The sequence below is a fragment of the Babylonia areolata genome, chromosome 18, assembly GCF_041734735.1.
Source record: "Babylonia areolata isolate BAREFJ2019XMU chromosome 18, ASM4173473v1, whole genome shotgun sequence".
In the NCBI taxonomy this organism is placed as follows: domain Eukaryota; kingdom Metazoa; phylum Mollusca; class Gastropoda; order Neogastropoda; family Buccinidae; genus Babylonia; species Babylonia areolata.
Window position 1 is genome coordinate 43,158,381 of NC_134893.1, and position 15,013 is coordinate 43,173,393.

The 15,013-nt window shown below is 38.5% G+C and overlaps 1 protein-coding gene and 1 non-coding gene across 5 annotated transcripts in view; both read right to left on the minus strand.

The window, feature by feature from the left end:
* Positions 1 to 14,971, minus strand: part of LOC143292789 (TOM1-like protein 2) — a 45,979-nt gene extending 31,008 nt beyond the window's left edge. For 2 of the 4 annotated variants that reach the window (XM_076603369.1, XM_076603367.1), the window contains exons 1-10: positions 14,895 to 14,971; positions 13,103 to 13,187; positions 12,001 to 12,085; positions 10,007 to 10,153; positions 8,923 to 9,057; positions 8,421 to 8,465; positions 5,350 to 5,604; positions 4,754 to 4,832; positions 3,680 to 3,822; positions 2,862 to 2,891 (exon numbers count right to left, since the gene is read on the minus strand). In XM_076603369.1, coding sequence (XP_076459484.1) covers positions 2,862 to 2,891; positions 3,680 to 3,822; positions 4,754 to 4,832; positions 5,350 to 5,604; positions 8,421 to 8,465; positions 8,923 to 9,057; positions 10,007 to 10,153; positions 12,001 to 12,085; positions 13,103 to 13,187; positions 14,895 to 14,952 — 1,062 coding nt within the window. In that variant the 5' untranslated portion in view covers positions 14,953 to 14,971. The remainder of the gene's footprint in view (positions 1 to 2,861; positions 2,892 to 3,679; positions 3,823 to 4,753; positions 4,833 to 5,349; positions 5,605 to 8,420; positions 8,466 to 8,922; positions 9,058 to 10,006; positions 10,154 to 12,000; positions 12,086 to 13,102; positions 13,188 to 14,894) is intronic. The other 2 variants (XM_076603370.1, XM_076603368.1) reach the window with 2 other exon arrangements.
* LOC143293191 (U6atac minor spliceosomal RNA) lies at positions 9,483 to 9,608 on the minus strand. The gene has a single exon (XR_013056744.1). It is a non-coding gene; the product is annotated as a U6atac minor spliceosomal RNA (small nuclear RNA).
* Positions 14,972 to 15,013: the final 42 nt, after the last annotated feature.

Genomic DNA, 15,013 nt, shown 5'->3' on the forward strand with positions numbered 1-15,013 from the left:
TGTTAGACATGCAGTAGTAAAACTCACCAATAGTACACACACAAAAAATCACAGAGTGAGATCATCACCTATCTGCATACAACTACTCTAGTATCACCAGCAGAAACAGGAAGCGTATACCTGCAGTTGTGGGAGAGGCAGAATACACTGAACAGCACTCAAGGAAGCAATTACCGAAAAAAAAAGGAAGCCACGGGTGGATGTGAGCTCCTGCACTCCAATTCAAAGATTCTCTTGGAGTCAACACACATGACAAGGTCACGAAGGTCACATCCCCACCATTCCTTTTTCAAAGCTCCGTTTCTGAGCAAATTTCCTGCAGATACTGCTTTATAACTTCCAGACTTCTAATGTCTGTTTTGGGCAAAGATAACAACGGACAGCAACCGGGATGGACAAAAATAGGCACACATAAAAGCAGCAGAAAATGTGCTCAAGCTGTATCAACAGTCTCCATTTTTATCATACTGACTGCAATTTTTACAATGCATTAAGATTGGACAATAAACCAGTCTCCGCTTTGATAACAGGCCCATCTCAAATTTTCATTGCAACTGGTCATAATGTCTCTTCAGCAGCCATAACTATTTAAAAAAAAAATTCTTGCAAATACATATACAGCCATATATGATCTGTCTATTGAACAATACACTAGCACATACATATGAGGCAAAGCGTTGAAGACTTGCGTACAGAACTTATCCAGTTTATTGATTATCTACTCATCACATACAAATTTGAATGACTGTGCATACACAAAGGTAATAATCCAAACACAGTTTAAATCAAAAGGTGTCATCACTGCCATTGTTTAATCAGTGTTATCACAATGATGAGTAGAAAACACTTCTTAATTTTCAAACTTGAAGCAGCTGCTAAAGACCACTTTGAAGATCTAATTCCACTTATTCCACAAAGTAATCTAATTCCGACGGGTCAGTCACCTGCTTTGGTTCTCAATGCACTACCGTAGACTAACAGCAAACCTATTTGATTTGCACAATCAGTAACTTTTGTCAGACTGTCTGTGATTGAATAAAATGCGTGTCGTGTTTCTATGTGCTATTTTTAGTTCCGCAGAAGCCGTTAAAAAACGTTGGTGCGCTTGATCTAAATCCGACTGGGTGGATCTAAACCCAACCGATTTAGTCACTTATTGTGGTTCTCAAGGTATTACTGTCAACTGACAGCATATCAGTTTGGCTCACAGACCGTGACTGTAGAATATCTATCATGTTTCTGTGTCCTGTTTTAAGTTCTTTAGAAGCCGTTAAGAACGGCTGATGTGCCTGATCTAAATCTGACCAACCTAATCTAAACCCTGACCATGTTGATCTAATGCCGACCAGAGTTCTGAATATGTGAACCTGCATCTGGATATGTACGTTGCTGGGGCTGAAATTGACTGTAACTGCAACAAGGAGGGGGTTAGTGGGGATTCCGCACAGAAGTGGATCAAGTGGTGTTGGCTATGAACCGTTTGCCTGAAGCCATTTGAGGTGATATTGCCGTCAGGCAGATTGTTCCACTCCCCTGTTGTAAATGTGCGTGTGTGTGCGTGCTGGCGTGCGTGTGATTGTGTGTTGTGCAGTGTGTAAGAATTGGTATTGGGATCACACACACACACACACATATATATATACACACATATATATACACACATATACATATATATATACATATATATATATATATATATATGTGTGTGTGTGTGTGTGTGTGTGTGTGATCCCTATACCAATGTATATATGTGTGTATGTATACATATGGCCAGGAAAGGGTATATATTCACTGGAAACAAAACACACACACACACACACACACACACGCACACACACAAATAAAGTCCACATCACATTTGAACTGGTCAGGATTAGATCTACCAACTAAAATAATGGATCTAACCTCGACCGATTTTGTCTGTCACAGCCTGAACAAAAATAGCCTTGAAACCAGCTGAAATATAATGTAATCACTTCCCAGACTCATGTTCTATTCATAGGTATGTGAGACAAAACCTGCGAATCAACTGTGTCTAATATGGTAACATGACACTTGCCAATCCAGTTCACTGACGTCACAGCGATTTGGCGCCAAAACTGTCATCAGGTAAGTCGCACACACATGGGGCGCTTTTCGCGCCACGATTCATCCCCATCCTGTTCCCGTGATGTTATCATTTGTCAAAATGATCGGTTTATTTCGCTGGCAAACTGAACAAGGATTTCCTGGGCTGCTGCCGTGAATTATCAGCATTGCTTATCATGGGAAGAAAGTGACTGTGTAAAGTGGTCGAGATTAGATCCATGAAAAATCGGTCGGAATTAGATCACCTCACCCTATGTATCATATTAATCACTGTTGCAGTTACACAGGAAAAAAAATTATTTTTGTCCACTGGTTGTAAATTTACCAGACTACCCACCTGTAGCTCAAAAGGCTCCTTGGACAAAACTAAATACTGAAAGGAAAAAGACTGCTAAGACAATGACTGTGGCTCAATGACTAATCTTTGCAAAAGAGTTTGTCAAAACAAGGTAACTGGCCAAACCATATCTATGCCATCATCTAGCTAATTATGGTGCAGATGGTAGCTGTAATTCTCAAAGAAAATACTGAAATTACAATTTGCAATGCTGGTATACAAGCAAGAACCCAAATGTGCACGCACCCCTACACACATCCATACACACATACGCTCACACAAACACGCCACAGGATTATCATGAAGGCTTCCTTGCTAAACACATAAAGAGGTGGAGGAGAGAAAAAAAAAAGAGTGGAAGAACAAAAAGAGGTTAAATAAAAACATTTCTACAGGTCTGATCTTGAATAAAGACAACTGAGAAGGGCCAACATACCCTGGTGCCCTCATCTTTTGCAGTGCAAACCTACAGGAGAGGAAAATAAATGAACTCTTTCTCCAACCCATGCAGGCTACTGGTTAAAAAATGATTGTTTCTTCACATGCAATATTTACAAGCTCGAATGATTATGTTTTTGGGTGATTATGGGGTATATGGTTAATTACAGATGATGGTTACAATTACAGACAGGTTTATTAGCAGGTCCAGTAACTTCGCTATGACACGGTGCTAACACTGTTGCAAACTTAATACATCAAAACAACTGGTTTGCAGAGGGGAAAAAAGATAGGAGGCAGACACAGACAGACAGACTGAGGTGGTATCTTCCTACAGCATCTCATTACTCTTGTGACACTAACAAAACGAGTATTCCACTGCAGTCTGAAAATTCACCTCAAAATAAAGCAACAAACTATTTCAATCTTCACCTGTGTGCATGTGTCTGTATGATGCAGTGTGCATGTGCATGTGTGTTGTGGGGAGTGTGGGAGGGTGGGGGAGAGAGGGTGTGAGTGAATGTACAGAAATAAGTGTGTATCATTTTCCCAACAGTCTGCCGTATATATTTACAATACTGAAAATTCCCATACTATGCTGAACTTCATTTGTGAAATGGCTGACGGAGGAGTGAAAGATTTTATTCATTTCTTAATAATTCATTTCATTTAATAATAAAAACCATAAAATTCAAAAGTGATTAAACAAGCAAAAAGTCACAATACCCTCAGTCCTTCAAATGACAATAAGCATGATGATGATGGTGGTGGGTTTTTTTTCAGAATAATTGCACACATCTTGATGGATATGGGTACCTGGTCATACGATGGAGGAAGCTGATCAGAAGCTGGAGATGGCTCTGTTACTTCAGGGACACTCTGACCCGAAACGTAACGCTCAAAACGCTCATACCGAAGAAACACGTTGTTTAGGTCATCATTCACCCGCAACAATTCATCTGTAACATGTACAGCAAATCTATATGAATGAACAAAATAAGGAAAAACAGTAGTACATGTGATTCTGATCTCATTCAACGTTCCATAATTGTATTCTTCAGAAGATAACAAAAATAAAACATACTATTACAGCATTTACAGCTTAATATTTTGTTTTATTTTTGTTGCCTTATTTCTGAGGCATAACTCCCAACTCCAGTTGAGTTCAGTGGTGCTTCTTCTGTATCAACATAAGCAGGACACCACCTAGTAATCCACCTACTGATGACAATAATTGCTGTGTTGTGCAGACAGACTGAGTAAGCATCCCACTCCAGAGTGTGTGATCCCAGCTTTTCCATTTAAGCCTGTAGCACGCACAACTGTGGATAGCAGATGACCAAAAGCAGAAAAATTCTACCCAAAGTAGGACTCAAACTTGTATCCTCCCAATTATGTCTGGAATCCTTAAAACTTCATGAAGGTGGATTGCCTGCTTGTATGTTGTTCTTAGGCTTCTTGGACAAATAAATTTTCAATTTTCAACAAACACTGCTGCTATGGTTTTCAATTGTTCAGATATGCAGAAAATGTATTTCATTTTCATCTCAAGCCAATTATTTGTTTTTAAAGATATTCATAATTTTTTTTTAAAAACAACCGGTCCTCCATCTCTATTATAGTAAAAAGCTTCTCAAAACATAAGCCAATTCTTTTGGAAGATCTTTTTTTCTAATCAACTGTAATAAGGATATCTTTAGCATCTTGAGTACCTGGTTTAGCATCCTGAAGGAAATTCGGAGAACTCAGTGCAAGAATACAAGATGCATATGCACCAGGGATGATTAGTGTCAAAGTGTAAAACACTCCCTCTGCAGCAAAAGTGAAATATGACAACACTAAACAAAGCATGGGTGATGCACCCTTCAAACATTACAGAAATAAACTCACTTGTCACATCCTCATTGGCCACCTCCCCCAAAAGCTCCCGAATTCTTTGCTGCATCTGTCGGCATGTTCTGTTGAGTTCCTGGTTCAAAACATCCACACAGCATCATATATTCAATTCTTTTGATTTTTTTGTGCTTCTAATACTAACCCATACAAGACTAAAATTACTGGGAGGGGTGGGGGATGGGGGGGGGGGGGGGGGAGAGAGAAAAACTGAAGATACTGCACTTGTGATCTTCCTAAACAAAATATTCTCTCAGCAACTTTGAAGTGATATCAAGCTCATCCTGAAAGAAATGCTAAAAAATGAAAACTAGAAAAAAATCAAAACAAAACAAACATACCTTCACCTCAAAGTTGAGCTGCATTATATCACTATCCTCAGATCAAAACAGTCAAATTTTTCCAACAGAAAAAACACACTCACAAAAAAAAAAGACTGTTGAAGTATCTTCAATGACAGTAACAACATAGAAACAAATTCAACAAAACCGCACATAATGGAAGTCATGGACCAAACACACTGACAAAACTGAAGTACAGGAGAAACAGACAGCAACAACAAAAAACGCCCAGGTTCAAAACTACCCACTCACCTGCAGCAGCTCCCAGTCGGACACGTCCACATTGGAGGGGGACAGCTCCGTGAGCATCTCGCTCATCACCCGCACGTTGCCCTGCACTACCTCCAGCTCTCGACTCAGCTTGGTGCGCTGCTCCTGGGTCAGGCTGACCGGGTAGGTGGGGGTGCCTGCCGCGGGCATGCCTGGAACGGGGGGTGGGGGACCTGTTGGCGCTGCACTGCGAGGCATCCCTGCAGCCTGCTGCAGCTGAGGAGGTCGGGGAGCAGACTGAAAGGAAAAACATAAACATTTGAACCAGTCAGTCTATATCTGGTATTCCAAAGCAAGACAATATCAACCAAAACAAGAATAAAAAATAAAAATCAGAATAAACTATTCCTCCAACCCAACACACACATGAATGAGAAAGAAGAAAGTGCACATTCTGTGCATGTTACTACAGGCGTATGAATACAGATTCTTAGACACAAAATGGGGAAGGGAGTGTGAACATCAAGTAGGTACTTATTCAGAATGTTCACCTCTTAGCTCAGTGTAACATCTCAAAGCCTGTAAGCCATGAGCCTGAACTTTCTTTTGATCCATTCTTGATCAAATGTTTGTTGATTTGCTGTCATAAAACTATTCTTTAGCAGTTGTCACCCATTCATTGTATAATCAAGTGCATAGGTAAAGTTGGCTGGGAAAAACATGCTTTTCTCTGTTGAGGACTGTAGTTACATTTTCATCAATTATCTGCCATTTTATCTTCATTAATGGTATTTTCATGATTGTGGCAATGGATCAAGACAAGGGCGGGTTTTTTTTATTTTACAATAAACCTATCTTTTTTTCCAATCATTTAAAAATCTCACATGGTTTACTTATATATTTTTTCATGACCATGTCAATTACAATGTTTACATATAACATTCTTCTGCGCACACACACACACACACACACACACACACACACTCAATCACACACACTAAAACCCTGTAACTTACATACTATTGAGAATGATCAATAATGAATTTCAAAGACTGAAACTAGAGAAAGTATACAATCAATGAATGCATGTTAAGAGGATACCTCTGATATAGTGTTAGAAGTTAATCATGGATGCCAAGAATAAAGGAGGAAAATGTTTCATCAGGAATATCATACAAATCATGCACAGAAAAAGAGAAGCAGTTACATCCCTGTCAGAATGTACCCCAAAGGCTGCAGAGGGAAGGAGACAGCAGTAAACAGCAGAGAAACAGACAACACTGCAGAAGGTGTGTGTTTTCTTACAATGCTCATGACTGTGGTGACAAGCAGAGCTGATGCAAAAGCCTTTACATGATGATGTTATCTCTCATGGAATCTTACATGGTAACTGACAGGGAACATGGACATAAACTAATTTCCAGTAGAAATTACTTTTCATTTTTGCTAACGACTGAATGCCATGCATTCAAGGAACTGTCAAAAAAATATTGAAAGACTGACATAGTAAATCATATCTAGTGAAGAAACAAATTTGTGTCACAACTGAACCTATGAAATTCCAGCACAGCAGTTCTGGGACCCTCCAACTTCTATTCAGTGCAGACTCTGAAATGTTTATGCAGTCAAAGTCTGATATTCAACACTGAACTTTAAATAAATGAATAAATAAATAGATGAACACATTCCAAAGGTTCTTATACATTCATTTGGACTGTTACTGTAGTCACTGACCACTTGGTGCCTGAAAACTACAAGAGAGAGCTAACACTGTAAATGCCCAATCGAGCTACATAATTATGTGACCTGGTTGGAGACATAATTTGACAACAAACAAGAATGCCAGAGAATCGACAGACAGACAGACAAAATACAAAAAAAAAAAACTTAGCCGTATGGAGAGCACAGGAACAGGAGTCATGATGGCTGCCAGAAAAAGAGGGCGCTAGCCAGGGGGACAAAGGGGAGGTTACCTACTTCCGGGAGGTTATCGGCCGTAGTACTTTCGTTTTCTCCGCATAGGCGGATAGTAGTTTGCACAGGACAGGAATGTCAGACCCCTGCCGGAGTCTGCACTAGTTGGGTCATGGTTAAGTATGTGTAATTAAATGTGTTTACATTGCTTGTGGCTGCTGAGGTTCCAAATGAAGACACTTTAGAAACACCAGCCATTCGAAGGGACATAACCCCTAAAAACAAAGGCAATACAGAATGGAAGATTCCCATGCTCCTATCTTTAAAAGAATGATGCATAATGCTGAATAAGATTAACCGGCAGACAAGCATCAGTCATAATGATGTGAGCAACAGCCAGACTCATGAAACAGGCAGGATATAATGACCAGTAGTCAGGAATTTGGAAATATGCAAGCTACATACAATGCAGGCAGGGACACAGGAAAAGAAGAGCTCTAGGAACTTGACCCCTGACAAGATGTCAGAAGAGCAGAAATCTTATTACAAAAGAAACCATGTCAAGAAGTTGGGAAAACAACTGCCTCATAAATTTTGTGTCAACATGAGCACTGTTCTAGTACTTTTTGTTCTTCTCAGGATTTATTTGTAATTTTGACAACATTCAAATTTTTTTTTGTTTCTTTCATTCCTCTTCAAAATTCTAACTGCTTGATTAATTCATTGTGCAATAATAAGCAATTAAGTTGACACCTGCAATGTCTCTTAAAAAAAATATATATAAATACCTGCATTATCTCTCAAATAAATATAAAAGTTTAATGATTAAATGTGAGCTTCCTGACTCGCCATCATCTTGTCGAGTTTCATACAAGGTGGGTGTGTATGTATGTATCACAGTTAATAATGACAAACAATATTCTGATACTGTTTGAATAAAGAAAACTACTTTTTCATACCTGTACAAACAAGTCTCATTCATAAATCATGCAAGTTACTGCAGTTCCGCTGGAGATTAAGAATGAAATTACTTTTGTAATTAGTATACACACACCATGTTTAAGAGGAAAAGTAAGTGTCAGAAAGATTAGTTGGTAACTATCCATAAAGAGGAATTAGTACGGTGAGCAACAGTGCAGTTAGTCCATTAGACGCATGACAGATGTTGCTATGAAACCAGGCACTGGTAGCTCACTTACTGCCGGGTCAGCTGCTAGCCTTTCAGAAGGACGATAAGGAACACTCTGCAAATGAAACATCCATCAACATCTTAAAAGTTGGAAAAAATGTTTTGAATTTCTTTCTTTTCCTCAGTTTAGCTGTAAATTTTCTGCCTGCCACACCCTCTTCCCTGTCTCCAGATAACCTAGGGATACTTGATTACTTTTACTGTTTCAATGAAGTTTCTGATATTAGCCTTGTGTATGGACACTGAAAACACAAATAAACCACCACAGAAATTTTAAACAATAATAATGTCAATAAATCTGCTTATAATTCTAGATTGTCACTTGTAAGTAAAAAGTACCATACTTGGGGATTTTAATAAATATATGGAAAATGCCACTCTCATCATTCATGTTTCAAAATGGAAGCTTTTTTTTTTTTTTTATTCATTATTCATTATTCATTAATCTAAATCTGCTCTGTTTTGTTTTCTTTGAATTCCACAAAACATGCAGATTGTAGAGAAGTACCAACCCTGGCTGGTGTGTGGATGGGAGCCATATTGTCCAGGTCAGTCATGGGGAACTCAATGCCCTTGGATTTCAACTCCTGGTATGTCTTCTCAACCTCCTTCAGCTCAGGAACACCTCGAAATGCATCAGCCCATGTCTGAAAAACAAACATGGAAACATCAATGAATTGTAAAATGAAAATTCTACTAACATTCTCAATCCAAACAGAATTTTTTTCCCCATATATACATTTTCTTTTCTTTCAAACTAAAAAAAGAAGACATAATGCAAATGAGACATCTTTTTTTTCTTTTCTTTTTTTCTGGATTTTTCATTTTATGGATGGTTGGCCACACAAAATGTTTGGAGTTTACTGTCTTCCTTGTAAAAGATGACCATTTTTCTGCTGTTTTCTCATCAATATCTCTGTCCCTTCAAGAAAGATTTGTATACATACACGACTCTCTTCCACTGATAAAATCAGACCGTATTAAGGCTAAAACCCTGTTCACATAAATTCTGGAATCCAAAAACAACAGACTTACTGACAATGACAAGGTTCATTATATATAATGAGTGAATGAAAAAACAGAACTGGTGTAACCCCAAAGTACAGGGTTACATGCCATAGCTTGTTGTAAAGGCCACAAGGGGCCCCATTCAACCTTGTCAAGAGGAGTGCTAACCTTCTCTCCATTCTTGCATCACAAAATCTAATACACTTTTAAATGTACTATATAACTCATATATTGAGAACATAAATAAAAACAATTCTTAAATATTCTTATATAAACAAAAAAATTAGAATCTAAATCAACAAAGATAATTTGTTAATTCATACACAAAATAAATACATGAAGAGGTTAGTCATAGACTGAATTATATTTTTCAATTAATTTTAGAGATTTTTTGCAATCCAGGTTCAAAATCAATATTTCAAACTTCTCTTAAAAAGCAATGGCAAATGGAAAGCATTTTTTGAAGTTTAATCAAAGAGTTCATTCCCTACTCATCATTCCTACATTACTGGGGAATGGCTGAAGAAAAGCGGAGCAAGAAGGGTGAGAGTGTGAACCAAGAGAAGACACAAATTGTACGTGAATTACCTGGATCATTTGCAACACTTTTTCTTGAACAGTTTGTGGTGGGTCATGTTTGGGTCCGAGCACCTTCACCAGCTCCTGCAAGAAGTCTTTGGTGGCCACATTGAGGTGAAACCGACGACCACAGTTCTTCACGCAGGTCTCTAAACACTGGCAAAGAAAAAAATACACATAATGACATACACTGCAGGTAATTACTGAAGGAATTTTATGCACAATAATACTTTAACATTCCTGAGACAGCTGTGAATTTTAAACTCATTTACAATGTGAGCATGTGAAGAAAATGTGAGCTATAATGAAGCTGTAAGTAAAATCAATCCATAATTTTTATATTGTAAAATTTGCATGCTCATAAAAAGTAAATACAAGATTAGAACACCTGTTGAAAGCAGTTTTATACAGTGTCAGCTTGTGTGTGTTTGTGTAAGTACTGTTAACTACCTTGTAAATGCCCAGTACCTAGTAAACACCCATCCCATAATTGATGTAAAAAAAAAAAAAAAAAGCCAAAATTTAAATACCTTGTAAACACCCAATCCCTGCTTTGAAAAGAAAAAATAGAATTATCATGAACTAATGATGATTTAGTTTGCCATTTGTGATCTTAATAAAGCAGAGCAAATCTATAACTAAAGATAAAGAACAAAACTCCTGCACAAAATGTTGTTGTGCCATTGAAAAACCAAGTGAGAGTATGATTTAGTTTGCCATTTGTGATCTTAATAAAGCAGAGCAAATCTATAACTAAAGATAAAGAACAAAACTCCTGCACAAAATGTTGTTGTGCCATTGAAAAACCAAGTGAGAGTATTACGCTAGTCAATGACACAGTATCTTGTTTCAGAAGCAAGCATATTTGGTTATCACTTCCTCCCCCCCCCCCCTCTCTCTCTCTCTCTCAAACACAAATGACTGTACGTGTGTGAGAAGGAGGGAGACGGCAGTGGGGTGAGGAACAGACCGAAAGAAGGATGAATGAATGGTGAGCGAGACAGAGACACAGAGAGAGGAGACTTTGGAACAGAAACATCCGTTGCATATTTGAACAATTTCCTACAAATATCACCACTTTAAGGAGATACTAGTCATGCATATTGTAAATGCCCAGCCCGTACTGTATGGTGAAGTTAAGAAAGGGAATGGGCTCCCACAAAGGGTAAAGTACCTATTAAATGCCCACCCATAACTTGACGGTGAAATTTGTGCAAAGAGGCAGTTGCTTACAAGGTAGTTGACAGTATACATGGCAGTGTGTTTGTGTATGCCTTTGTGTTTGAGTACTTGTGTGTTTTGCAAGTATGTATGCGAGTCTGCACAACTTTATATGAGTACATAATCTATTAAAATATGAAGCAAAAATGAGTTGTGCTGTTGAGTGAGAGAGAGAAAAGGGTGCGAAAGTAAGTGTGTACTCTGTAGAACTTTTTTTTTTAACGCAGCATGATTTCATGAGCTGTTGTTGAACAAACTGTTGTTTGTGTTTTCACACATGTATATAGAATGATGGGTGCTCAATTCAATTCAATTCATGTTGTTTAGAGCCCAGCCGACCGTTTAGGCCATCTCAGGGCTGTTACCACGTTTCAACAACAACAACAACAACAAAAAAAAAAAAAAAAAAAATCTTCTCAAAACTGTAAATAAAATATCTTATTTAAAATTTTTATGTTTATAGCCCAGCCAGCCACTTAGGCCATCTCAGGGCTGTGACCACAACAAATCTTTACAGTGATGGGTGCTCTCCAGTTTCCCGAACAGCTGACTTCTCCAGTGGGTTCATTCCCACACTCTAACAATAGTTGAATGTATTTCCACTTTTGTGCACAAAAATGCAATTACCACAATCATTACTGAGATGTGTGTATGTACGTAAATGCGTGTGTGCCTGTGCATAAATATGTAAATGCACATAAATGCATTGGCATATAATACATCCACACACATTAAACATAATCCTAAGTAAAAGGGTGCTACGTTACTGCACATTTACTTACAGTTAGCGTATACATGACTGCAGTGAAGTTCTTGCCCACATTCTGAGAAAGTCGCTTTTTGAAGGCTTTGCAGGCATCTTTTGGACTGAAATAGAACAAATACTTTTATTCCTGAAAGTTATTCTGATGGTACATGAGTAACGCAAAATGGTCAAGGAACTTAATACTTCCTTGCAAATACTCAAATACGGGTTGACATCTTTACAGGTGACAGTAGATCAAGTTAATCTTAATGTCATAATTTGTTCTCTCCACACCATGAGAAACAGGACACTTTAAACAAAATACTTGATCTTTTGAGACATTTTTCCTATTGACAGTTGAACTTAAAAACTTCAATATATAGATCTTATAGTTATATCACTGTGTAATACTTATTCTGCAGAGTTCATTGCACTGTAATTTACAGTATGCATGATTACATGTATCAAAATCAAACAACCTTACTCACTAGTAAAACACAGTGCAATGATCATCTATCTTCATCCACCATAATCACCACCAGTCACCACTGTTGTCATTATCATGACCATTTCATCATCAACAACCATCAGCTATGACTGCTGATGATAAAAGCTTCTGCTATCAAATACCATGAAAATGACCAAAATGCACAGTGCTGACTAACTGGCATTCTATATGATGTCAAATTACATCTCCTCCACACACATGAGCTGATAATCTGGTCCTAAGTGTTGCTGTCTATGAAAAACAAGTACACAGTTGCAGATTGTTTGTAATATTTTCAAAATTCAGAAAAAAGGACACTGTTCAAAGTGCAATTTTCTTGATTCTAAGGAGCTGAATAATTTTTAATATTCTTGTTGTTTTCTTGTTCCTGTCTCAAATATATGTGATTCCAGATATGTAATTTATGTCAAATACAAGTTCATAAAAGCAGTGTGCAGATCTGTTAATTATCACTGAATGCATCAAATTACTGTCATCATTACCATTTTCACATAATCAATAATCCACGTATCTCACCAAATCAAAAACAAGGTGTATATAACTCAGCAAATTTAGCCAAATCAACAGTTTTGTAGAAACAGAAACAGCATTACAAAAACTAAGCGCTAACACAACTAAATAAATAACTCACCCCTCATCTGTCTCATTGATGAGGTCACACACTTCCATAAATAGTCCCCAGTTTTCTGTGGGTTGAGCTCCATCTGTGGCACGCTCTGAAAGTACACACATAAAATACAATGATCAATACACAATCCTTCTGTAAATGTAATACCCATTTTTATGATAGTCAGTCGTGTCCGACTATGACCATCAAAACAGCAGAGGAGGCAACTGCTGGTCTGACTATTTGGGCTAGAATTTGATTATAGTGGAGTGTCTTGCCCAAGTTACATCCCACTCTCTCGGCCAAGTGGGTTTCAGGACAGTCAGCGTTGGGATGGTTCCCAAAGGCCAACCAGCCCACAATGCTGCATAATGTATAACGTGTACATGCAGTCTGTCTGAACTGTTTCTGAACATTACTAAAAGGGGGGTTGGGGGGTGGGGGATGGGGGGTAGGGAGGGGAAAAGAAGCTAGTAATGTAGTATGCAAACAGCAGGCAGTGTCTGGTGAAGGGAAGCAAGAGGAGTGAGTGAGGGGTGTAGTCTAATGAGGGTATGAGAAGGAAAGGAGAAAAATTGAGGTCATGTTTGTGCTGACTTAATTTCAGTTATGAATATGATTCTACAGATTGGAGGTTTCCTTTTTATCAGCACACAGGACCTTAACACTGAGATGAGGGGGAGTGAGAGGAGAGAGGCAGACAGAGATAGGGAGAGAGACAGAGACTTGGGAAGAAAGACAGTGGCAGGGAGAGAGAGAGGGAGAGAGATAGCAGTCAAAGTACAGGAGGGAGAGGGAGGGTGGTGAGGGGACTGGGATAGGGCTGCAAACATTTTGACAGCTCTGCTAGTGGGAGTGGAAGGATGAGAATGAGATGGAGATGGAGGAAGGTTGGGAAGGGAGAAAGGTGGGCACAGCCATTCAGTATGTTGCTCTCTTGCACTGACTACAGACAGGTCTCACTGGCCATCGATTACCTAACATAAACGGATACCATTACCAGGATAGGCGCTTTTTTGTTGTTGTTTTTTCCCCAGAAAACAGATGTTCTGTTTATCACTTTATGACAAAAACCTAATAACAGAAATCTGTCTCAGGATGGAAGAGTTGCACCCATGTAATCATTACACAACAAACATATGCACAAAGTCTGCCCCCACCTGCACCCCAACACACACACATTTGTACCACATGACATTGCACCTGTGGTGTGGTAAGGGCAATTTCACACCAATGACACTTCCTCGAACATGAAGTAACTGAACTCTGTCATTCCGTGCGTGTGTGTGTGTGTGTGTGTGTGTGTGTTTGTGTGTGAATGAGTGAGTGTGAATTAATACAATAGCACAATGGCCATTATATATACTGCAAAACATAGTAATGGGTTGGTGCTGTATTAACGAATACGCATAAAGTTGACCTACATAATTTGTGCCGAGCGTCAAAAATGTCAACATACTGACCCTGGATATAAATACGAGTCAAATGTCTGGAAGTTGAACTGAGAACATCAGGTTTCTGCCATTGTAAATTATTGAATAATGTGTAGTGCTCCCCCACCCCAACCCACCTCCTGCTCCCATCACCGCTCCCCTACACAGAGAGAGAGACAGAGACAGACAACCATACTCTATTGACTTAAAAAAAATTGTTCTTGTTTGTTGTTACGTTAGTTCAATCATTGATTTGATCACATGACGATGTCATGATTATTTGGAAGACAAATAAAGTGAATGGTTTGGAAATTTAATGGGATTTCTAAACCTTACACACACAAAATTCTAACACAAGCACAAGTTCAAAAGCTGTTGCATACCAATAAGTTGTCCAACTGGAGTGGTAAGAGGATTTCCGTGCCCGAACAGTGCGGCCATTTTCAAGCTTGTTTTTCCAGAAGTGATTACGTCACATCCGAATGTTCGCAATTCAATATTT